At 36.2% G+C, this 26,279-nt stretch overlaps 1 protein-coding gene across 3 annotated transcripts; it reads left to right on the top strand.

The window, feature by feature from the left end:
* Positions 1–13,460: 13,460 nt before the first annotated feature.
* LOC125651658 (sodium-dependent neutral amino acid transporter B(0)AT3-like) lies at positions 13,461–24,960 on the top strand. 3 transcript variants are annotated; one of them, XM_048880366.2, is made up of 12 exons: positions 13,461–13,574; positions 15,111–15,539; positions 16,530–16,591; positions 18,715–18,995; positions 20,925–21,017; positions 21,959–22,069; positions 22,345–22,546; positions 22,862–22,974; positions 23,228–23,429; positions 23,707–23,866; positions 23,970–24,132; positions 24,460–24,960. In XM_048880366.2, exons 2-12 carry the CDS (start codon positions 15,142–15,144, stop codon positions 24,697–24,699), a joined length of 2,025 nt encoding a protein of 674 aa, XP_048736323.1. In that variant the 5' UTR covers positions 13,461–13,574; positions 15,111–15,141; the 3' UTR covers positions 24,700–24,960. The 3 variants fall into 3 exon arrangements, with proteins under 3 accessions (XP_048736323.1, XP_048736316.1, XP_056009000.1); XM_048880359.2 differs by having other exon boundaries at positions 20,925–21,086; XM_056153025.1 differs by lacking the exons at positions 13,461–13,574; positions 15,111–15,539; positions 16,530–16,591 and adding an exon at positions 17,666–17,746 and having other exon boundaries at positions 20,925–21,086.
* Positions 24,961–26,279: the final 1,319 nt, after the last annotated feature.

Genomic DNA, 26,279 nt, shown 5'->3' with positions numbered 1-26,279 from the left:
CACATCAATAAACTTTTCAAAACTGGTTTTAATGAATTATAAACTTTATTTTCAAATCTATTTTTATTACACTTTACCTTTAACCATTTATCAATAATGTTATGAAGTGCTGTTTCGCAAGAATGCTTTGGTCTAAAACCGGATTGATGTTCCGTTAAAAGATTGTTTTTATCCAAATACTTGTAAAATGAGTTAAAAACATGACTTTCTATAATTTTGCTGACGATAGCTAAAACTGACACGGGTCGATAATTGTTCACCATAAAATTGTCACCAGATTTAAAAAGAGGGGTAACTCTACCTTTCTTCCATTCGGATGCAACCACACCACTTTTTATAGACATGTTTAACAAATATGTTAAAATTTCACCAATCACACCTGAGCTAATTTTCAACAACTTTACAGAAATAGCATCTAACCCGGTAGCCTTCGAATTTGACATAGCATTTATTTCATTTCTGACAAAATTAATAGAAATATTTGGAAGGCTAAAAGACCCCCTAAGCATTCATATTTATGTCCAATGCCGCAAAGAAGTCGTTAAAAGTATTGGCTATGTCTTTTGTATCTGTAAGGGGTTCTCCGTCCATTTCTAAATATGTTTCTAAATACTAATATTTGCATGCACTGCTTGTTTATTTTCACGCATTTTGGTTCTCGAAAACTTTTTTGTTTTAATTAAAATGATTATTCTTGTTGATATCAATAGGAGAACATGTTTGAATAAAAATGACATGTCGAAAAGCTTTACGATAAGCAAAATGCGTGTTTATGAATTTTTCCAAATTATCCGACTTCGGATGTTTGGGTTTTCTACCGACAATACGGATTAGAACATCATTCAACCCCGATGTTGCAGCATAGAATCCCCCCATAGACTTTCCCCCCGGAAAAACGGGCCCGGGATAGACATTCCCCACGGAAAGATGGGCCTGGCATAGAATTTCCCCCTAGGAAGAATTAACCCAGGCCCAATTTTCCCCCTAGGAAAAACCGTCCCAGTATAGAATTTCCCCCTAAATGACAGTACGCTTCCCCCTTCTTACATTATAGCTATGATTGATTGATTACATATTGTTTAACGTTCCTCTCGAGAATATTTCACTCATATGGAGACGTCACCACTGCCGGTAAAGGGCTGCAAAATTTTGGCCTTTGCTCGGCGCTTATGGCCTTTGAGCAGGGAGGGATCTTTATCGTGCCAAACCTGCTGTGACACGGGACCTCGGTTTTTGCGATCTCATCCGAAGGACCGCCCCATTTAGTCGCCCTCTACGACAAGCAAGGGGTACTGATGACCTATTCTAACCTGGATCCTCACGGGAATTTTAGCTATGTATCCGTTCCAGTTCTATTACTAGAATCTTTTTTCCCCTTCTAACATTTTAGCTATGTATCTGTTTCCAGTTCTATATTAGAATTCCCTTGCTTATCTAGACACAGGAATTCTTCTTATTGTTTTTAATTTTGAGCAGGGTCTTGTGTATCACAATCATCATCTTGTGTTTTTAAAAAAGGAAATTATTCAAATTGTGTAATGGTATATCAAAATTCATCCAGACATATCAAGTCTTTGCCGTTACGGTGATGTATTTACTAGTAATCTAACATTTGAAATACACTGTAGTGAAGTTAGGAAGAAGTTAATGTTTTTTTAATTTAAAATTTCGAATTTAAATAAACGGGATAATTAAATTACTTTTAATTATTCAGTGCATCTATTTTACTTTTCAGATATTTTAATTGTATATCTTTTTAGTCGACTTTTTACGAAAAATCCTAATGATATTGACCATCGTTAAAGTCGTTTGGGATGCATATTGTATTTACTATATGCAATTCAAAGTTTTCAGCGTGTAAATCCTACTTCAACAAAAAATATTCGTTTATTTTATGAATATCGTCGAACGGTCGATGAAATCCGGAAACAGGAGGGGGGGGGGGGTTGATTCTATACCAGGGCGGTTTTTCCACACAAGGGGAACTCTATACTGACTTTGTACATAGGGTGAAATTATATGCTGGGGCGCTTTCCACCCTCCCCCCCCCCCCATGGGGAAAAATCTATTCCGTTTTTCCGGGGGGGGGGGGGGGTCTATGCTACAACACCGGGACAGGGAACATGTGAAAATGGATTAACAGCGAATAATTTAATTTCTTTATGAAAGGTTAAGATAACGAACAGTGATCAATCTCATAACTCCTGTAAGCAAAACAAAATAGAGTTGGGCAAACACGGACCCCCTGGATATACCAGAGGTGGGATCAGGTGCTTAGGAGGAGTAAGCATCCCGTGTCAACCGGTCACACTCCCCGTGAACCCTACATCTTGTTAAGGTAAACAGAGTTATCCGCAGTCGAAATTAGTGTGCCAAGAACGGCCTAACAATTGGTATGAAACAAATCAGACAGCATGGTTGTATTACATTTATTACTGTTAAAGTTGTGGAAATAACGTGTCTCTTAAGTAAATCCAGCCATATTTGAGTTGAAGCGTGAACTGTCACCGGTTCCGGCATTTACACGTTTCTCAGAATCAAAACATGAAAGTTTGCAAAGAGAAGTGGATGTAGGCTATGTGGCTATGCCTAAAGAGAATATAATTACTTGTTATATACAACAAACAATACGCAATACAAGATGAACAAGTCCCACGTAGTCGTCCAGTTTCTTGGGTCTTTTCACAACGACCACTACGAATAGTCACAACACTCAGTTTACACAGAGGTACTAGAGAGGTATCGGCAGGTGGTGGTACTGTTGTCTCCCGACTATAGACCAGCGATAATACCAAGGATGTATCTGTGTATTCATCCTTAGAAAAGTCAATATCGTAGCAAGTGCATTGTACGAGACAGCATTTCTTACGAAGTACCGCATGACCTGTCTCATTCATGTATGACCGTCCCTCGTAATCCGCTTGGGTAATGGTGACTTTGTCGGTCCATAACTTTTCTGTATCGGTCTTGAGTCCTACGCCTAGCGGATGTGGTTTTCTAACTCCATGGTGGGAGTCATAGTAGAAATTGGTTACCAGCTTGGTAGCTTCGTCGTGTGGATATTTCTGACGAATTTCTCTATATACAAGCCGATGACCGAAATATATATTTATTATCTAAATTATATTTTAATACACTACACGTAAATTCGATATATATATATATTATACGGTCATCAAATTCATAATTTATTGTTTTCGTTAAAACAATAAACATTGTTTTTTACGGTCATCATACTACGAAACTTGTAAGTCGTTTTATTGATAAATAAGCTTCCTTTTGAACAAAACTACAGTGACTAACATTAAGAATACTCCACTGGATACATAATGATTCTATCAAAATGATGCAAATGAATAATCAATCGTAAGAAATCGTCAGCTGCCATTTTGGTGACCGTAACATATACTACGGTCATCGGCTTGTACGTGTTGTGCTATACAATCACCCTGTTGTTGAAATCTCCAGTGGAATTTCGCTCTCTTGTGAATAACATTCTTTTTCGGAACGAACTTCTGTACAACCTTGTCGTACTTCTTGTCTCCCCCTTAGTGAATACAAACGACTTCAAACTTCCTTCAGCTTCCGAGCCCATAGCGTAAATTAAGGAACAAACGTGGATCTCCTCGGCGTTTTGTTGCAGTTTGGAAGCGTGCGAAACGTTGCTTCCATTCTTGCCACTCACTCGGCTCCTTTCCGGCGGGTTAAACTTAGGCATGTTCGTTTTAGATGAAATGCCACAAATTTTAACCTATGCATGGCGCTCAGGACCGTAGCAGTTTATTGTCTTTATCATATAAATTAGATTCATCACTAATGTTTACGAGATTGAGATAATTTCTGGTCATTCTCACAGGACAAGTAATTTCATTTGTGCATAATTTAATGGCACTACTCCCGTCTTAGTCCGAAATATCTGACGTTTTCCTGGCTTTTCTTTTTATTTTGATATTTACCTGGCACGGTAAATATCAAAATCATAAAAAAAGCCAGAAAAACGTCAGATATTTCGGACTACTCCCCTCTCTGTAACGATCTGTCCTACTTTAGACATAATTATCTTGAAAACAAATATCAGGAGTCGTATGCATAAAAATTCTAAGAATTTTCTTAAGTATATACTTAAATTTCTTAAGTATATACTTAGCTAAGTAAGATTCTTAAGTTCCGTTGCATAAAACCTCTAAGCAACATGCTTAGTTGTTTTTAGCTAAGTACATCGCAATATGCTTAAGTTTATCGTTGCTATGTCAAACGTCATTTTCGCTTTTCAAATGAACAAGTTCTGAAACTCTTTTTTTAAAAAGCTGGTTAAACACATTACAATATGTTCTTATATTTAATAAAGAACACGATTCACTGCCATAAAGAATACACAGTTGTCTAAGGATATCCAGAGTTAATGGGATTTTTTTAAAAATTCAACACTTTTCGCCCGATGGTTCTGTGGCAGCTTTCTTTAACAGACGCAGAAAGTTCAGATGAACACGGATAAGGAAGTCCAGCCATTTTGTGTGCCTCATGAAAATTGAAAAGCGAAGATAACGAACAGTGATCAATCTCATAAATCACATTTAAGCAATATGAAATAGATTGTTGGGCAAACACGGACCCGTGGACACACCAAGAGGTGGGATCAGGTGCCTGGGAGGAGTAAGCATTCTCTGGTGCTTAGGAGGAGTAAGCATTCTCTGTCGACCGGTCACACCCGCCGTGAGCCCTATATCTTGATCAGGTAAACGGAGTTATTCATAGTCAAAATCAGTGTGCCACAAACGGTCTAACAATCGGTATGACACACGTCAGACGGCATTTGACCCAACGATAGGTCATTATAACGACCATAGAATTTGCGAAATGCTGACTTTAAACGAGACTGTTGAAACCCCTCAACTTGTTTGTCGATTCAAAAACTGAGCATATGGTTCCTGCAGATTTGACTGGAAGGATTGCTAAGACTTGCAAGATACAACGAAACATTGAAATCCGTAGTAGGAAGATAAGAAATATGGTGTGCTACGAAATCTTCGAAATGCGTATCCATACCTTTTTCTTGTATTGTTGGCTTTTGATTTTAGGCAGAGTTCCGGAAGCTTTTTTTTTTTTTACTAGAGACTGTAAGGATTGGTCTTAAGTCATCCACGATGATTCCCACTTTCTGCATTTGAAAATATCTGAAAAACCTAAATAGAGGAACACATTACTCGACTGTGTCTCGATATCCCGGCTTGTCGCACTTAGACCTTGCCGATACGCAACGACCTTGTCTACTCAATACCTGACCTTGCCAGCTTAAATAGAAAATCTAACTATGGATCTTGTCATGCAAAATCATATTGACCATGCCTTTTAACGAGTCAAGGCCTTGTCAAATAAAAATATTCAATAAAAGTGCATCATATCGAAATCATTGTGCCAAGACCTTGCCTTCAAAAGCCATGTATTTCATATTTATCCGCACAGAGTCTTCCTGCCAATACATGTACTCTCGAATTAAAACGGCCAGAACCAAAAAGGCTTTAGGAATTTGAATCATGTTTAAATACATTTTGATTTGGTTCAAATTCAACAACATATTGTCTGTATTTCATGTTTTTACCGAACAGTAACGTTCAGAAGACTCCTGGTGGCCATTTTGGAATAATAAGAGTACCGACACTTTCACACATGATAATGGGATTTATAGCTCTACTAACTAAACTATTAGGTGGTATTAACCAATTATTCTCTAAACGCCAGTTGATGCAACTGCCTCGGATTCCGGATAACGAAATAGAGTTACAAATGTATCGATGCATTTTCTCAACTTCGTATTACGAACAATGGCAAATTTATCGATAGTATATGGGCCCCAGATCTCGTCGACAAAATTGAAAAATTCTTCAGTAGTTTGCCAGTCTTCATGATGAACTAAATTAGAAATGTAATCTGCTTTGAACTTTTCGTTTCTAGGAGTCCACAAAATATTAAATGAAATAGAATTTTCGACGCATTTCGAAAATTTGAAAGTGCTATTTTATTGTAGAGGTATTTTGGTAGTACCTTTTTGTACTATTTTAACAAAATAGTCCTTCACGATAACTGTGGAGCTGCTCTCCGCGCATGCGCATAACTGCTTCCGCAGGGAAAGTTTCATTTTACGGAAAACGCTTCTTTCGTTTTAATCAAATCATAGATCTTGCATAGTACGTTGTTGCAGTGTGTACAGGTGTTCTAATCGAGAGGAAAAGAAAAGGGGAGAATTTTTTTTTCCCAAGTGAATTGAAGGAAATTTGCTTCATTTTTTTATTCGAAAATTCATATCAGAAACGAAGCCATATGAAGGAGGGCTGCAAGGTTAAATGATCGCTAAATCGATTTCATTTTGTAAAATAAATCTCAGACGACAATTTTATAGTTGCCAAACAAGTACAGATCTTTACATATGATAAATTCTACGCAGGGGAGGTTGCTTCACAATTTTTATCTGAAATAAAATAATCAGCATGAAATAAAATAATATGCTGTAGTTCCTCATTGACATTATTTTCGTGGTCTTTGGTGATCAGGTCTTCCAACAGTGTGTTGGAATTCACATGGGCACGAGTTGTGCTCCTTTGTTTGCTGACCTGTTTATATATTCTTATGAAGCAGAATTTATTCAGAAACGTTTACGTGAGAAGAAAAAATATCTTGCTGTGGCCTTCAGTGCAACATTTAGATATATCGACGACGTTTTATCTACCAACAATAATAATTTTCATTCATATGTCGATTCGATATATCCCTGTGACCTCGAAATAAAACACATCACAGAGTCGTCCACTTCTGCTTCAATCTTAGATATTTTATTGGAAATAGATATTAACGGCAAACTACTCAACTTCATGATAAACGGGATGATTTCAGCTTCTCCATCGTCAACTTCCCATATTTATGTAGCAATATTCCATTATCACCTGCATATGGTGTTTATATCTTTCAACTTTTAAAATAGCTTGTTCTGTGTATGATCAGTTTCAAATGGGGACAGGATACTGACAAAGAATTGATGGTGTAGGGGGTTTCAACAGTCTCGTTTAAAGTCAGCATTTCACAAATTCTATGGTCGTTATAACAATCTGGTTTGCCAATACAACCTATCATTGGGTCAAATTCTGTCCTGACGTCTTTCATACCGATTGTTAAACCGTTCTTGGCACATTGATTTTGACTACGGATAACTCAGTTTACCTGATCAAGATAAAGGGCTCAAGGTGGGTGTTGCCGATCTACAGGGGATGCTTACTCCTCCTAGGCACCTGATCCCACCTCAGGTATATCCAGGGATCCGTGTTTGCCCAATAATATTTTGTATTGCTGATAGGAGTTATGAGATTGATCACTGTTCGTTATCTTTACCTTTCATTGAAGAAAGTACAAAAAATTTCCGCAATCGGATGAACATTTGAGGGTAATATTAAGTATTAGACAGACAGAAAATAATATTCAGAAAATATGTATGTAAATAAAGAGCGACAATTTTGTTATAATGGTTGAAAAATTCATAAGAAATAATGATACAAAAAATGATATTGTGATCTCTTGAAATAGCAAACTAATGGTGTTTATAGCTAGTGTGTATTAACGTTAACTTTTATCCTAAACGTTTCGGCGTGGATCCTATTAATTGAACAGTAGATACATCCACCTATTGACACCTCACGTTCTTAAGATGTAATGGCTTGGTGACCTAATAGCCAACACTATGGCCAAGCCAGGTCAATTTCCCAGGACACGTTAGTTCTGATATATTTGCTGACACGTAGTAGTGAGCCTCCCCTTCTTTTAAAAGAGGTGGAGGGAGCCCCCAGTCTGGCTGACACTTGTGGGATACCATTGTTACACTACTTGAGGGGTTATACTTTCCCCAATAAAAACTACATTAGGGTTTTTTCTTTCCCCAATTAGCAACACGTGCCCTCCGTCTTGGTTGACAGATGGGAAAAACGGGCCAGAAATGCCCCTAAAATACCCACCCAGACCCGCCACAAACATTGATACGATGTTCCGCCATCACCCAGTACAATATATTTAGGTTACCCTCTCCCTTTCATGCAGAGTTCATGGGAAATGGTTGATGACACTATACAAAAATGGGAAAAGCCCCCATGGAGATTCATAAGATATAATTCGTTTCCTGCCTCCGAGAGATGTCCCCCTTCATATCTGAAGAGATTGATGGCCTTGTCGGAGATATTGTTATGAGCGATGACGTATCCCCATTCCCAAACTATTGGTTTGATCTTTCTGTTCCTGCGTTTCTTATCAAATTTTCCGCCACATTTAAGTGGTGCCCCATGCCAATACAGACGTGGTGATATGGAAGACCATATCAGTTTAGTTTTGGGTAACAATGCATTGTAACAACAAATAGTACATTGAATTCCTTGAATGAGTGTTTTGCTTGTCAAACCTTCTGTTGTTAAGTCATTTGAACCTAAATGGATTACTAGAAAATCCGGAGGTGTGTGGCTTCTCAGCAGTTGCAAGATGAGCGGGTCAAGTTGGCGGCAAAGCAGTCCCCTTCTGGCATGCCATTTAATGCAGATTGGTAAGTTCAAGTTCCTGCTACTTGACTGGGTGGCGGCATTTCCCCATCCCAATGGAGGATCCCACAATCCAAACGTTTTTCAAGTCACCAGAAAAATGTTGCTTGGTTTAGTATGAGCAGTTTTAATATTTTTCAAAAGAAAAACCCGTTCCCATTCTAACATAGGAGGAGTAAACATTTGATCTCCATCTGCCTGATGCTCTGATCACTTGTTCTGATACACCATTTAGTGCCATATCTGTCGCCCTGTCTATTCTAAAACTGTGGGTACAGAAGTGTCCCTACTTACATATTGATTTAAGGACTTTATGGAGAACAGCATTAATATGGTATCTAGTTAATGGTTTGGTATTGATATGCATGAAGAGTGGATGTGCTTGGGATGTGTAAGGACGAGCTGCTAAATGATTCTGTATGGATCGAACAAGACACAATGCTGTCTCAGACTCTTTAGAAATGATGAGGGTACTTTTGACTTGACATTTGATCCAATTTGGAGTAGGGAATGGTTAATTGGATGAAAGGTGAAGATAACGAACAGTGATCAATCTCAAAATTCCCATAAGCAATACAAAATAGAGAGTTGGGCAAACACGGGCCTCTGGATATACCAGAGGTGGGATCAGGTGCCTAGGAGGAGTAAGTATCCCTTGTCGACCGGTAACACCCGGCGTGAGCCCTATATCTTGGTAAGGTAAACGGAGTTATCCGTAGTCAAAATCAGTGTACCAAGAACAGCCTAACAATCAGTATGAAACACGTCAGACGGCATTTGACCCAATGATAGGTTGTATTAGCAAACTAGATCGTTATAAAGTTATGTGTGATAAAGGTGCTTGTATGCAGTGGGAATTTGTCTGGAATATATTGTTAATGGTGAATTCCCCTACCCTAAGTAAGCCAAAATAGGCTAATGTAAAAGCAGCTGTGAATAATATGACTTGATATTGGGATGAGCACATTGAGGGCAGGGATAATATTAACTCCCTGACTAGAGGACAGGTAACTGAGCAACGAGTGTCCATAGTTTTGCCTGTTGTATGTTTTGTACCTACTAAGGCTTTGGCTATCAGGAATGACTTGGTGTTATCCTGGCAAGGATTTGAGTCTGTGGTAATAAGAGAGTGCACGCACGTAAAGTTGGATTGTATTCGCCGATAGTGTTTGTAATGAGAGGTAGTCAATGAAGTTAAAGATTACATCTGTAGGGATTGGCCAATTTTCTCTGATGTGATATTGCTTGAGAAATTCCCTAAAAATTTTTTTTAGAGCGGTACTGTAAGCCTGCTTGAAGTTGTATGATAAGGAAGTGAAGATTAAACGTTTAGTCAACTTATCTTGCGGGAGTCTCATTGTCACCTCAAATGTATCCAGTTCGATACCATGAATTGTCAGTATTGTGGCAAAGGTTGTAGCAATATTTTCCGGAATATTAAAATCATACTTGTCCAATGGTTGGCTTAGGCTCTCTGCCTTTATCTCTGGGATCGGTTGTGCTACCACATTGACTATGGCAGCGGTCGTAGCTGTAGCAACGTTAGTTCGTGATCTCCCCCGGCCCCTTGAAGGGGATATGCGTTAATTGGCAAGCTGTGTGTTTGATAGACGCCTCCTGGTAGATCTAATTGGGTGCATGTTGGCTGATGATGTTGGTTTCAAGGTCTTGGTGTGTAATTTGTTAGATTGACGGGGAAATTTAAGCAGGAAGTATTGTTGACTTGAACAACTAATGACTTCCTGTGAAGGATTTAGATGAGTTGTACCACTTGTAATTAATCATATATTTGGGTCAATTTAATGATTATTGGTACATAGCGTCAAATAATCAATATTATCAGGAAAAGTTGGCTCAGGCATCTCACACTAAAATTCTCTAGAATTTAGGAAATTTTATTCTGTAATAATTCCATTATTCCGTATCAGTTCTCAAATTCTGATAAACATTTCTTCATGACATTTGATGGAAATGATATGTCGACACTTGTTACCCATTGAAATGCATTCTCCCCTTAAAGGACACAACGCATGTGTCTAAACTTTTTCATTTTTTCAGCAAACTAAATTCTTTTCATGCCTAAAACTACTTTAAATGTGTTTTAAATGAAATATTTTGCGTAGTTTTCGAGTTTGAAAGCGATGAAATTCAAATCTTTACTTTCGCTATTTTACACGCCATTATGTGTGACGTCATATGCGCCCTCGGGTTTGAAAACATTTATTAGCCATTTCGTATACAGATTAGATTTAATCGACAAAAACCAATTATCACGTTAATGGCTTGTAATTAATATCACATTAAGATGTTTTGTGCCGTGCTCGGGTGTACTAGTTGTCGGTAGATGGGATTTTTGCACCCCACAGCAACGCAGAAGGGGACATAGAAATACCGGTGTCCGTCCGTACGTCCCACTTCACTTTGTGGACGCAACTCTTCAGAAACCGCTCAATGGATTTTGTTCATATTTTGTAGGATTGTTAGCCACCATGTGTAGTTGATCATATTATGCCGCCATTTTGATTCAACAATTTTTACAGGAGTTATGGGACTTTGTTGAATTTGTACGTGCTACACTGTAGGAACACTTTGTGGACGCAACTCCTCAGAAACCGCTCAACGGATTTTGTTCAAATTTTGTAGGATTATTAGTCACCATGTGTAGTTGATCATATGCCGCCATTTTGATTCGACAAATTTTAGTACAGGAATTATGGAACTTTTGTGTTTCAACTTTTTTTCGGTGGTGGGGGACATGGCTACGTGTAGCAATCTTGTCAATTTTTCGAAGGAAGGTACGAGAAAAGACGTACGTGGGTGATTTTTTGTTGGAGCAAGAACCAGTCACCTTTTTAAAAACCGCTAGGACAGAGACCCTGATAAACTGCGAGAAAATGGATACATGGAAGCTAAGTACTATATAATTGTTTTTCAAATTCAATACACACACGGATCAACTGACATTCACCTTGTCACAACATACCCGATATAACTTGCACTTCCAGTTTCTACCAACAGGTAGATTTACAAAAAATTTAAAGATACAAAATAATTGAACTTTTAATTATATAAATAATAGAATATTGTATTCCTTAACTAATTATAAAATTATTTCCTCATTGAACTCATATCATCTTGAGTGCGTCAGTATAACACCGTGTTCCCATTTCCCAACGACGTGCAGATCACAATTCAAAAATAATAATAATATTGCAGCTTTATCAAAATGAAATAATGTGATTTCCACTTTAAATTTTATTATTTTTATTGATTTGTGTGTTTTTTCTTTTTCTTTCTTTCCGAAATGCACCCGTGACAGTAGCTTGGTCTAGGGCCTACATGTAGTTGTAAACAATGTAACGTATTATAATTTGTCTAATCCAAAAATAAATAATAATTGCACTGTTTATTTTAGAAAAACAGCGCCAATTACAGATGTATAAAGGAATAACATAACCAAACAGTTTGTAGACAGCGACCCATATAAACATTATTTACTCACAATATTGCCGATTTCATACACGCTTTCCGACCGCTATATTTGGGTATTTACATCGCTATATGTATGCACTGGTGGCGAAAACATATAAAGCTCGGAAAATTTATCAACATCGATTTAAATGTTGCCCATGGTGAATAAATTAGGCCCCTAAAAGCTTGAGTTTTTAATCATATTTCACACTACTTTCACAATAAGTTCAATCTGATTAAAATCAGATCCTCGATCCGCTCCTCTTTTTTTTTTTTAGCGACAAGAAAAAAAAAAAAGAGGAGCGGATCGAGGATCTGATTTTAATCAGATTGCGTCTGTCAGTCCTGTTAATTTTCTTATGTTTTCTAACCTTTCGCTGTTAAGTTTTAACTTCATCTCGTAAAACTTGTGTACTTTTTCTTCGCCGCCAATCGTTTTCTCAATTTGAACAAAGGAAAATCTACAGAGGATGCATACATCCGATAAAACACAAGTCTTCCTTGGTGTTGTTGATGTCACCATTTTTAATCGTTTCTCTTTCGGAACATATCGGTCATTTAGCGTATGCGAACAAAAAGGGTATAACTTCCGAAATACGATACATGCAAATGGAAGTTACGATTTGATTGGTCAAAACAAAGTTCACCAGGAGGTGACCCTATACGGGGTTTCTTCAGATCCTCGTGTAGCGACAAGAAAAAAAAAAAAAGAGGAGCGGATCGAGGATCTGATTTTAATCAGATTGACAATAAGTTGATCGAAGAAGGGCGCATGTGACGTCAGTGTACCACGTGACTACCTAACTAATTAAAACTACACTTTTTGAAATCGGAGCTGTATTGTGGTTAATTATCGGCAAACGAACTATTAGAATTAATTACTATAAACATAAAGAAGACAAAATGCATGTTATTTTGTATACTTTGAAAACATGAGATGTGTCCTTTAAGGTTGATCGCTACACCAAAATTTTATTTAATGACTCGTTAAAACATCTCATAAAAAGTATTAATTCAGCATCGAAAGAGTGGTGTTATATTAGATTAATGTTCTCGTATTTTTTTCCGGAATAATAAGGATACATTTAATAAATATTAACAAAAAATAAAGATGTTTAATTTTCATGAATATTTTTATTTAAAAAATCAGAATGTCTATTTGAGTCATTTAACCATGTTTTATTAGATATTCATATTATGTATCAAATCACAGTGAAATTTGAACTCTAAAATATCTTATTTGCAAACAAAACACCCTTTTTCTTATTCCGAACCAACACCCAAACATCAGATTGAATAATTGAGAGTTTGTAACTGTCTTTCGATGGTGAAGTCACACTCAATAGGAGATGGTTTAGCGACTATCAAATAGAATTGTGGTGTAATGAAGCACCATAAAACCCCACAACGACAGGGTATACAGGTATATTAAAATCAGTCACCCGTTGCAAAACTTAAAAAGAAAAAACCAAACTTGGAAGTCATTTGATTGACAAGAACAGTATCAGTGTGTGTTTCAGGACGGAGTCCAAAAAGGTATATGTATGCAAACTACTAATTTTTCTCAATTCGGTGTAATATACATGTCGTTTATTCTTTCATAAAAAAAAGTTATATTTCCTGATGGGATTTTCTCAAATCGTGGTAATAAGCAGTAATCTGTAGGCACGAACGGTTACATATACTCGTGTCTGTATTAACTTTGAATGAAATGTGTACATCTACCAACATAGAACGTTAAGCTCCCATCACAGTATTCCGTGATGCTACACTTCAATATCATGAATTGATACTGTGGATTATGACTATAATGCTAAATCGAATTCTGATTTAGCTAATGATTAGCATTCTACTAACACCTGCTCACTTCAATGTGAAAACGCCGAGAAATTTTAGGATTTTGACGTAAACCATAAGAGTATATTTTTAGTGATTTAACAGAAATTAATGCCGAATGCATGAACGTGAAGACTACGGTTAAATACCACACTGATCTGAGGATAGGTAATCTGATTTAAAGTCGACATATACATGATTCTATGTTAAGTGCATTTATAGCTTTAAATTTAAGTCAGGTGAGGAGGGAGGCTGTTGAATCAAGAAAAAAAAAGACGAAAGAATAGAAAACCACTTGAAAAACAACTCTTAGTACAATTTCTTTCTTACAACCACCGTGGATATAATGTAGCCTATGTCTTATAATTACATATAATCCATTTAATCATTCGCTAGGCATCATTTTGATTGCTCATATCCACGTTTCATTAAATCGGATTGTATTGGTATATTTTATCCCTGTTACCTCACTTTTGCGAAATAAATTAGAGAGAAGTATATAATTAACTATATATAAAACTCTATTCTATGAAATATCAAAATAAAAAATGCACCCCACCCTCAGGAATCACCTCCATTTATGATGCCGCTTTAAAAGTACATGGAAAAGAACTGACCACATATTATATACAGTACATGTTCTGTGTGTATATATAGTACGTTTACGGTAAACATATAGTACAGGTACGGTACATATATAGTACATGTACAGTATATACATATAATGTATAGTACATGTACAGTGTATACATATGGTGTATAGTACATGTACAGTGTATACATATAATGTATAGTACATGTACAGTATATACTGTACATATGATGTATAGTACATGTACAGTGTATCTTTGATACACAGTTGTCCTTGTGTTTCAAATAAGGATTGCAAAACAATAGTTTATCCTTGGAAGCATCCCTACATGTATCAATTATACAATTAACAACAATTCGACAGCTAAACGTTCACTTTGCCAATGTGTAGTGTACTAAAAAAAACCATAACAACTATGAAAGGCGAAGATAACGAACAGTGATCAATCTCACAATGTATCATGTAGTACTTTGAGCAAACACTCCGTACTGAAAAACATTTCCAGGTTTTTCTTTGTTATAAATACGCTGTACGTAAGCGGGTTAACATTTTGATGTGCATTGTACATACATATCACTGAAGTGTTTTCAGAGATTGTAACTTGTTTGTTCTATTAATTAATGTTAAATCTGTTCAATATCCAGACCTGATTGGTTTCAACACCTTCGTCCAATAATGTACCACGGCAAAACAAAACCACGTGATCACGATCCCCCGAGGCGTCAAATGGGCCGGAGAAACCAATACGCTTATGATAACCCTGCATTGTCCGAAACAACTTCTACCCCAAGCATATTTACAGTCGAGAGTTCAAGTTCACTTGTTCCAAAAGAAAGTTTTTCACCGGATCTGTACCCACCAATTCGAAAAAACTCACTCGAATCCGCTCTGGAAACAGGAAGTAGAAAAAGTTGGCGTGAATCTACAGAAAGGATGTCGGAGGACCCCGCCAAAACTGCCGGTACGTCCACGAATGTCCTCATTGCGGAAAAAAGTGGTAGTAATTCGAGAGAATCCCTGGAGGAGAGGGAAACCTGGGACAACAAAGCACAATATATTTTGGCAGTCGTTGGGTGAGTTACTTTAACTGGACCTGCTTGTGATTTTTCAAAAAATTTGTGTTAAAAATCAAAATACTTGGATTGTTCATTTCAGGGTATGATAAAAACAAAAACTGATGGGGCTATCAGTATTATTAGTAAAATAGAGTATCTTTATTACGTGTACCCCCAATTTGTCAAGCGACAATATCAGAGTTCAATGAAGGAATTATAAAATATGTCCATAAAAATTGTTTTTGGATGATGCTCTAATTGATTTCCTTGAAATAAATATATCTAATTAAAATAATCAAGGTGAAATTTTAACATAATTTCATGTTTTTTTTTTTCATATTTAAAGATTTAAACATACAATTCTTGAATGGTGGGGATTCAGATTTAACATGATGAATTTATTGGGAATGTGGGAGCATTGATTTGTTTATATTCTCTGAAACTGGTTGAGTTAGTAGTCTATGTGTAGTAAATTTGGTGTGGGGTCTGAATATTGAAGAGTTGGCACTCTGTGAACGTCTGTTTTTATCTCTGTCCACGTTCAATATTGTCGATATAATTTGGAATGTTACATCATGTCATTAGTTACACATTTTTAGAAGTATGAGTGGGGCGAACAACCGACATTGTGAAATCTATAAGGTACTACGAACAGAACGGCGGGGTATTCACATATTTCACATATTTCATAACCTTTAAGTTTTAGAAGACGCATTCATATGTGGAGACACCAACACAACCATTAAAATAATGCAAAAACAAAAACAAAAAAAACAAAAACAAAAACAACCCACTGATAAATCATTTTATACTAGTAAAAATGAGTTCGTTTGTTTGTATATTCTTTTACATCCCAGTCAAAATGAATATTCAAATGTTTTATATCATTTTATGCTCACGCTAAGAACGCACACACACACACACACACACACACACACACACACACACACACACACACACACACACACACACGTATATATATCTATATCTTGTACATGCCGTTTTCAGGTACGCTGTCGGATTAGGAAATGTGTGGCGTTTCCCATATTTAGCACAGAAAAATGGGGGAGGTGAGCATTTGTCGATTTGATTTAATTCATTAGAAATATCAAATAAAGCATTGGTGAATAACAAGATATCGTATGGAATCATACATGCATTTATTGATATATTATCAGATTATTTTAATTTATATTCTTAATCCATATGTTACCTCAGCAATGCCATCATGTACAACAAGTACATCTAAGTATTTGCAAAGTAGCACAAATACATGTAATGTTAGCTATCATTATGGACAAAAGAAAGGTCAGGTAAAAAAAAACCAAAAACCACTTGTTCAGCCGAGAGAGTAAAGAGGAATACATATGTAAACGCGGCGACACAGGGCGAACAAAAGGACGGAGTGACCTTGAATAGAGGACATCAATTCTACCAAAAAAAAAAAAAAAAAAAAAATACTAAAGATATATGTGTCAGGTTGCATGACGTTGACTATTAAATGGAAATCCTGGGTAAACAAACTATTTTTAAAATGTTTAGATTTTAGAAGATATTTGAAATTACAATGCAAAGAAAAGTTTTTTTGAAATTACATAAACAAATTCAATAACGACTAGACCTAAGGCAAACATACAGTTTTTCTATACCAATTTTTATCTCAATATCATTAAAATTATGATATCATCTGATGTCGATTCATTAAAAAGAATGATGCTAAAGTCACGTTCGTAAGAAATAAACAAGTGACCATTTTCACCAAAACAAATCTGACCACTAAGATACGATAGTAATGTTTTGTCTCTGTCTCATAACCAAATGAGTGCAACTATGCACTGAGTAAGAATCAAGTTTCATCATCAATGTATATACGTAGTTTTCCTCATTGAGAAATAAATGAGCGAAGAATAATAAATTAATTAGTTTTCATCTTAAAATATTTTTTTGTGAAAAGGGCCACTATTTTGAAAGAAATGCTTCAAGAGCATTGCCTGAGACTTTTTCATTTAATTATGTCCATTTCGGAAGACATAGTTTTCCCCTGTCCATCTGTCTGACCGTAAATCAATAGAGGGTATGTTGTGGTATGAAGTGTTTGACAGTCTCAGGAAGTTAAAAGTAAAGTCGTAAATTGAAAGTAGGTATAAATGCCCATTTTCATTTTCATGTGTTTTTCCTCCACACTTTTGTTTCAACTAACAACATCTCGGACATGAAACCCGCTGGTATGTTTAAAGATTAAAATTCAAGCATTCGTGTATCTTAAGGCACCTAGCAAAGTCGTTCTATTTCAGTGTTGTTCAGATAATAAAATGTTTCTATGTTTTGTTAAACGGGATACTGTTCCTGTATGTATTATATCTATATATCTACTGTACTGCCTGTGTATATATGTGTGTGTATGTGAATCCAATGAGCCATTTGGCTCACGGAAATAAAGAAACTGAAACTGAAACATTGCAGAAAATATGTGACCTTCATCTCCCGTTTAACAAACCAAAAAGACATTTTATTATTTATATTTATCGGTATATTTTTTATAAAGATACGTATCCTTTCAAGTATGTATCGATATTATTCACAGGTAAGTTATTTAAACGTTACATGTGAAAATCACCTGTTCTAGACCTATCTTCCTATTCGGTAATTGATGATTTCCAGATTTGGACGATAGTACAGGGAAATAGTCTGAAGGACAAACTCTAAACTTATGAAATAAACCATTGTATTATATTGGTCAGCCCTTACTTATTATTCTAAATAAGGGGTGAACAATAAACCGGAAATCATTTTTCCCAACAATTTCAACAGAGCCGTGAAATAGGTCGCGGAGTTCATTGAATGTGTACATGTATGCACTCGCGGACAGATGGCACCAAAAACCAGATCTAAGTAAGGGATACAAGACGAAGATGGTCTATTATGTCAGATACGGGACTGGCACGAGCCGCGTAGCCGCTGTATGATCAGTCCCGTATCTGACACAATTGACCATCGGAGTCTTGTATCTTACTTAAAACATTGTTCTATCTAAAAACAATTGCATTTAAAGGCAAAACACCCACGTACAAATATACATTGGTATAGACAGATATATTTACACCTTTCGTTTCTGATTTATTTTTGAAACTATTTTAATGCATTTAATTATCACAGTCGCGCGCTGTATGTTTCAAATATGGATTCTTTGTAGGAGCTTTTCTCATTCCTTACACGATCATGTTGGCGATTGAGGGAATTCCCATCTTTTACCTGGAGCTCGCGGTAGGGCAGCGTCTGCGCAAAGGTGCCATTGGTGCATGGAACGAAATCTCTCCGTACCTCGGTGGCATTGGAATAGCCAGCGCCATGGTGTCGTTCTGGGTCTCGCTGTACTATAACACAATCATTGCATGGTGTCTATACTACTTGGTTAACAGCTTCCGGTCTTCGTTACCATGGGCTGAATGTCCCAACAACGTCTCGGAGTGTTTGGTAATGAGCAAATAATGATGAAAAATAACTGATAGCAGATACAGAATGAGTGTGAATTCAATTTGTATACTAGCATTAGTTGGCAAAAAGAGTACATGTACTTCATAAATGACATCGATTTGTGATCTACCACCACAAATACTTTAAATACCAAAGAAAAACTTTTTTTAGTATTTAAAAAATATATCATTTGAAGATGAATATTGTAAGTTGTGTAAAGGCATTTTCAATCTAGATTGTCAGCCTTTTTATAGGAAAGATTTTTTAAAGAATGTAATCTGCAGATACATGTATATATACTCTATTTATTTTGTTTTACTTTGAAAATACATAGTGAGGCTTGAGAGTGTTTTCGAGAGTGTTTTATTTGACACTGTCAATTATTAGTGTTGTAAAAACCTAATTACACTTTTCTTTTTCTCAAAGATACAACCATTTCTATTACAACGAATTTAACCGAATGTGTGAATAAAGTGAAATACATAATTATATATCAAAAATGATACATAATTTTGATTAAAAATATAGTTAAAGTTGTGAATATTTACTAATAATATTTTGAAATATTACATTGGGTAGCATTGGATATAATAAAGATTATAGGACTCTCTTATGGGTAGCCATGACATATAAGGTAATTCCACTTGAGGGTTGAAAAAAAGGGGGGGGGGTAAACTGTAGCATAGGGTTCATAATGATTTTCAGGTCGAAAGGTCAAACGTCATGAACCTTTTAGCAGACATACAGCAAGAGTTGTCCTACCGATAACTGAGAAATCTTCATTCTGATACTATTCTTGATAATTATCAAGCTTCATAGACATGTTGGTCATGACAAATGGGTGGCCACTACTGATTGCATATAACGAGACGTAAAACAGCTAGCTGCAATAATGTAGCCCTCTCTGATTTGGGGTGTGGTGGGGGTGGGGTGGGGGTAAAGGGCTACAACTCTTTAGGATCTCCGTAATGGTGTAAACGCGGGAGTGATTCACTCCCGCAACATTTTCGATCATTCTAAACATTTGCTGACTTTCTTTACGTAAATAAAATGATATTCTATTTTTCTTAGTCAATATATAAATTTACAACCTGCCACTTACGATTTCTGAGGTTCTATTCAACCGTTTTCAACAATTTCGATATATTCGAATTTCTCGATTCGTATTTATGCGCCATGTTTGATGTACTGAAGTTTCAACTTTCGATTGTCAAGTTATTTGCATATACCATATCAGGTAGTATTTACATCAATGGACAAGTACGGAGGAGAAAGCTATTTCGTCGATATTAAAAAAAGTTTAGATTTAATATCAAGTTAGAAAACGAACAGCAGAGTGTAAATTCTTTCTGCAACCATATGATTTCCTTTCTTTGTCGGAGTGGCTCGAGTAACTACATTTTCGTGCAGATTGTCAATGTCTAGGTTTGTCAGTAGATCCACCTACGAGACCTCGCGATAACAAGCATGGCGGAGCAGACGAAGAACTTTGCATGCGGTACATGCTGTTTAATGAAAACACCTTTATTAGACATGCCCAAGCACAAAGTTGGTACTCATTTTGGTGTATACAACATTTGGGACTAACACGGAGCTTATTATCGGTTATTCATAAAATTATTTTGCACCATTATGGAGATACTATGGAATTGTAGCCCTATCCCGAAATCGTCAGAATAAAAAAAATCGGATGGGGCTACATTATTGCAGTTATTAAACAACCTAAAAATTGACAGCAATAGTTGTCAGACCTATAAGCAGAGAGATATTTACTCGATGATCATAAAAATTTATAGACAGGTTGATCGTTGTTAGGAGATGACCTCTATTGATTTCTAAACATGGATTTTTTGGGGGAAAGTGGCAGATATGTTTTAACGATCATGTATATAAAGTTTAAGAACGTGTTACAATATTTGGTGATTTTAGATGAGCAGTCCAACGACATATTTTTGGTACAGAGAAACACTGAACATCTCGCCCTCTGTTGATGATCGTGGTACCCTGAACTGGTGGATAGTGGTCAGTTTGTTAGTTGCCTGGCTCATTGTTTTCCTTTGTATGATCAAAGGCATCGCTTCATCAGGCAAAGTATGCACTCTCCAGGATGGTAACATTTACTTTTATTTTTTTTTCCTAAGTAAGAGACGACGCCTTTATCAATGTGATCGTTCCTTGTCATTTCTTTGTCCAATTCCCACGAGCGAAAAACATGAAGAAATCACAACCACTTGGTGTTACAAAAAATTGTACATTGAAAATCATAAATTACATCATATACTAAAATCACATGTCGTCGAGTTTGCCTTAGATTTCTTCAAAACCAATACTGGCACTTTCATTCTTAATTTTTCGTTAATCCTTATTTGAACTCGTGTATAATTGGCCATAAAAATCCATGACACATGCAAATTTGTAAATCTAAATTTGACTGAAAACTTTGTATACTGCTCATTTGTCCAGAGGGACGGAAGTTGATACTAATAGGTTAAACTCAGAGGAAGTTTTCGATATGTCTATAGCTATAAATACGAGTATTGAAATTGGGGTAAATTTGAAACTAGCGATGAACACATATTGTTAAAAACATGTAGTTGGAACAAATATATTTGTATCTTTTGTTTAGTAAACATGTTTTCAAACACATTTTATTATCAATTCTTTCAAATTTACCAGTTTCAATATTTATAACCATTATCTTACTGATCAATTGGATTCATAAACATATATATATGGACATGACACAAGTTGAATCGGTAAAGAAATATATTCTCAACGGAAAAGAAATAAAGTAATGGTTATGAGCAAAGTGGCTGAAATTAACTACATGAGATTAAAAAAAATCCCTGTAGATTGGTCAAGTGGTTTTTAGCATTGATACGTGATTTTTTTTTTTTGTACTATCAAGAGCTTGTGGATCAAATTCTTTAATTAATTCTGAAAACTACATTTTTTCATTACAGGTTGTGTATGTTACAGCGACTTTTCCATACTTGGTTCTTCTCGTTTTCTTCTTTCGTGGCCTGACGCTCGATGGGTTTGAAGAAGGACTTAAACATTTCTTTATTCCAGATGTATGCATATCATCTTCGCTAGCCAAAGGTTTTCAGTCTCCACTCCGCTCCCCATAAACAGGGCGGAGTGGACCGAAAACCCTTGGCTAGCGAAGGTGTATGCATATGTGCTCCTGATTTTATCTATCAAATTTAAAAATAAAAAGAATTAAAAACTAAATCAAACGGCAAAACATTTTCCATGGATCGAACTAATTCAAAGTTAACTTTGTATAGCGAGATGTTACGAACGTTGTATATAATGTTGCAGAGATAAAGACTTGAGTTCTTTGCAGTTTGCACGCCTAGGAGATCCACAGGTTTGGCTTGAGGCCGCTACACAAATCTTCTTTTCTCTGGGTGTCTCATTTGGAGGCTTAATCGCCTTTTCGTCCTATATGCCTGTTAGAAACAATTGCTATAAAGACGCCATTTTGGTTTCTATTGTCAACTGTGGAACTTCCGTCTTTGCAGGAGTAGTTATTTTCTCAATTTTGGGTAAGTACCACAAAGGCCACGTTTCAATTAATTTTCAAACGAAAAGTAATTAAATGTTTGTATATAAAGCAAAAGAAAGATGATAGGATTTTCCATTTATTTGGACCGTTTTATAAGTTTTTGGAAACAGAACTGACGTTCAGTCACAGATAATGACAGTGAATACGAGACACGTAATAGCCATATACTGAATAGAAATTAGGTTAATTTCTGACTAACACAGCAGTGAAAAAATAAAGTTTATAAGATTTATCGTATTCTATCAGTGTTTCGGGTTTGCCTATTAAAAAGAATCTAGATTTCTGAACATTTCAGGATTCAGAGCAACAAAGAGTTTCAAGGCATGTACCGCCCATAATGATTTATTGATAAGTCAGAATATGACCACGGGGTTTCTACACTGCGACATCAAAACTGAGATCGAGAAGGTTAGAATACGTCCAGACAATTTTCCTTTACTGAAAACTGAATAGGAGAATTGAAAATTCATTTTCTTGTGTATGCCAATTTTTTAATTCCTTTGCAAATATTCTAAATCACCGATATATTTTATCTATTATGTTTATCAAATATATCCATTACGAAAAGAATACGAATTAAATGTCTGAAATGTCACAAAATACAATGAACGAACTAGTATTATGTAGGGCTAATAATAAGAATAAATTCGTTGGAATTCAGAGCGGATCTGGAACCGGACTTGCTTTCATCGCCTTCACGGAGGCTATTAACCAATTACCTGCGGCTCCGGTGTGGTCAGTATTGTTTTTCCTAATGTTGCTGACGTTGGGATTGGACAGTATGTTTGGGATGTTAGAGGGAGTGGTCACTTCTGTCATCGACATGAATCTCGTCAAAAACATGCGTAAAGATTTTGTAGCCGGTAAAGACCACTCGTTCTTTCTTTTTTTATGTAAACCATGTCTCTGGACAAGGTTTATATGCTCCATTTCTCAATGATTAAAGTTATGCAAAAATATTATCCTTTTCTTGAAGTTCCTGATAAAAGATTTCCATGGGTTAGAGGCCTAATGTAATAGCCGTTTGGTAATTTATTAATGTAGAGAATTTAGTAGCTTTACACACGAACTCACGCAACATTACGTGCACCCACACATAGCCCGTGACTTAGGTACTATGTGTCTGTCTGTCTTTTTCAGCTGTTCTTTGTTTGGTGTCCCTTCTTCTTTCCTTCTGCTTTGCGGATTCAGCTGGTCCCTACATATTTGTACTGTTTGACGAATACAGTGGTAACATTCCCCTTCTGATTATCGCCCTTGGAGAGCTCCTAGGTCTTACTTACATGTATGGACTTAAAAGGTAAAACGGAATATCAACCAAAGTTAATTTAATTGTGTAATAAAACAAAACTTTGCGGGTTAAAATATATCATTGGATGAATCAAAACTTTCTGTTTTCTAAGGTTTGGTGACGACATAGAACTAATGACTGGTCAGAGGCCGAATTATTATTGGTTGTTTATGTGGAAGTACGTCTCACCGATCGTTATTATCGTTATTTTCATTGCAAGTCTCATCAAATCGATGATAAGCACCGCAGCTTACGAAGCATGGATACCTTCAAAAGTAAGCTATATAAAGTTATTTTAAGAATGCCTATAGGTATTTCATAGAGTGTAAATGTTAGATTATCATTGTTTCATTAGTTTTTCATAACCTTGAGTTAGGGCACAATTGTTAGAGTTTATGGTTGGCCCATCAGATACCTGTAAACCAAGTCTTATTCACAAACCGCCGATGAAAAACGCGTTTTAGACGGTAATACTTAGTCTAATATATGTGAAAGACTGGACAGACTGCTTCACAAAGACAAATATTCGCGGATATTTCTCGCTCAGGAATAAAATTCGCTTGCGGTAATGGACTTTAGAATAGTTTCATTTTCTTTTTCAGGCGGACAACGTGACAACGGAATGGCCGTCATGGTGTAAGTTTATTGCCGCCTTGTTGATCATTTCTGCCATGGGCTGGATTCCGTTGGTGGCGATTCTGAAAAAATTCAACATTTTAAAATGGAAACTAGAAACACCTGCAGAGTTTCCGGAAGACCAACTTATAGCGGAGAGGGGTATAAAACCCCATATACCATCGGACTGGGAGAGAAAATTGTTTTACTGGTTAGAGAAGTTGTAAACATCGAATTAGTGTAATACTGATCGTCTCTGTGTTCGGTTTTTCAGGAAATTCTCGTCAATACTATTCAAAACTTTTATACGCAGATATTTTTCTTTTTACAAATATACAATGGAATCATATGATGTACAGCACTCTGACTATTGCTTTTTAAACTCTGGTTACTTTTAATGGAAAGATCGTATCGTAGACACAATGTTCAGTTCTTGGTCAAATTGGCGACAGTTTCAAGCATTTAGCATAAAATGTTTTTGTAGTTTTGTTTTTGTTGTTTATTTATAGTTACATGTATACATGTAGTGGAAAACAGCGCAAAAGTGCTAGAACTCTTGTGTAACAAGATAAATAGGTCAGAGCCAAAGCGCACTCGGTGCGTTACCAGGATGTCGTGTACCGTTCTGCGAAGAACGCCATTCTATAAACTAAGACTAGGAAAACTTTGAAGGAACTAGTTACAACACGGAATATCGTCTTCCTATTTCTTTTGATATTAATTTAGAAAGGAAAATTCACTTCAATCATATTTTTAAGAGTATCTAGGCTAAAGGGGTCCAAGAAGCACACGTGTCGCCTGCAATATTGTATTACGTCTCATCGAATTTTTTTTAAATCGTACTGAGTTCATAAAGAGCATCATTAATATTATGGTGGCATAGTTCTGCCACCACTTGTCGGATAATTATGTCGACTTGTCAGATCTTTATGTTGTCTTGTCAGATCTTTATGTTGACGTGTTAGATCTTTTGTCGACTTGTCACTTGGTCACGTGTTTAAAAATTCAACATGAAAATGTGTCCATGCCAAGTTTGTACCATCCAGCTGACAACATATTTTTCTGACAAGTCTACATAAAGATCTGAAAAGTCAACATAATCATCTGACAGGTCCACATAAAGATCTGAAAAGCTAACATAATCATCTGACATGTTGACATCACTTTCCAGTAAGTCGTCATAATTTTCTGACAAGTCGACATTAATCATCTTACAAGTTAATTCTATAGTCGTTAAAATGATCTTATTTGCAAATACAACCTGGTGTCAGGTCGAATGCTGTCTGACATGTTTCACACTAATCGTTAGGCCGTTCTTTACATACTGATTTTGATACGGTCTCCATTGGTCTGATCAATATAGAGGGCACCTGATCTCACCTGTGGTCCACTGTTCGTTATCTTCACTTTTTATTACATTTTTGTGTAATTTGATGCTACTGTCATTTCACTCATTCAAAGGAGACCAAAAAATGGCAATTGCAAATGCAGACCTAAATTATGGAAAGCTATAGGGGACCCCCAAGTCATGTTCTATATAATCCATTGTATCAATCTTGACCTACCCATGTTGACAACCCGGAATGTTAACTTGGTCATATCCCAACATTAATCTGGTATTTCCAACTTAAATTCAAGGTCAAGTCAAGATGCATCTTTGTCATCCCATGATTACAATCATGGCCTGTTCAAGATGTCATCTTGGTTCCTTGCCAACCTATTCATCTTACAACCATGACCAAGTCAATATGCACATTATATATCCCAGGATTACTCGTGACATGTTCTTGATGCGATCTTGGCCCCT

Source organism: Ostrea edulis, chromosome 1, assembly GCF_947568905.1.
Source record: "Ostrea edulis chromosome 1, xbOstEdul1.1, whole genome shotgun sequence".
NCBI classification, from domain to species: Eukaryota; Metazoa; Mollusca; class Bivalvia; order Ostreida; family Ostreidae; genus Ostrea; species Ostrea edulis.
Note: the sequence above shows the minus strand (reverse complement) of the source record. Positions and strands in the feature narration are given on the sequence as shown.

Coding starts and splice junctions, on each gene's coding strand:
- LOC125651658 (XM_048880359.2), top strand. CDS start 15,142: ATGTACCACGGCAAAACAAAACCACGTGATCACGATCCCCCGAGGCGT. Junction 23,430..23,706: donor GCGTAAAGATTTTGTAGCCG/GTAAAGACCACT, acceptor TGTCTTTTTCAG/CTGTTCTTTGTTTGGTGTCC. Junction 24,133..24,459: donor AAGCATGGATACCTTCAAAA/GTAAGCTATATA, acceptor TTTCTTTTTCAG/GCGGACAACGTGACAACGGA.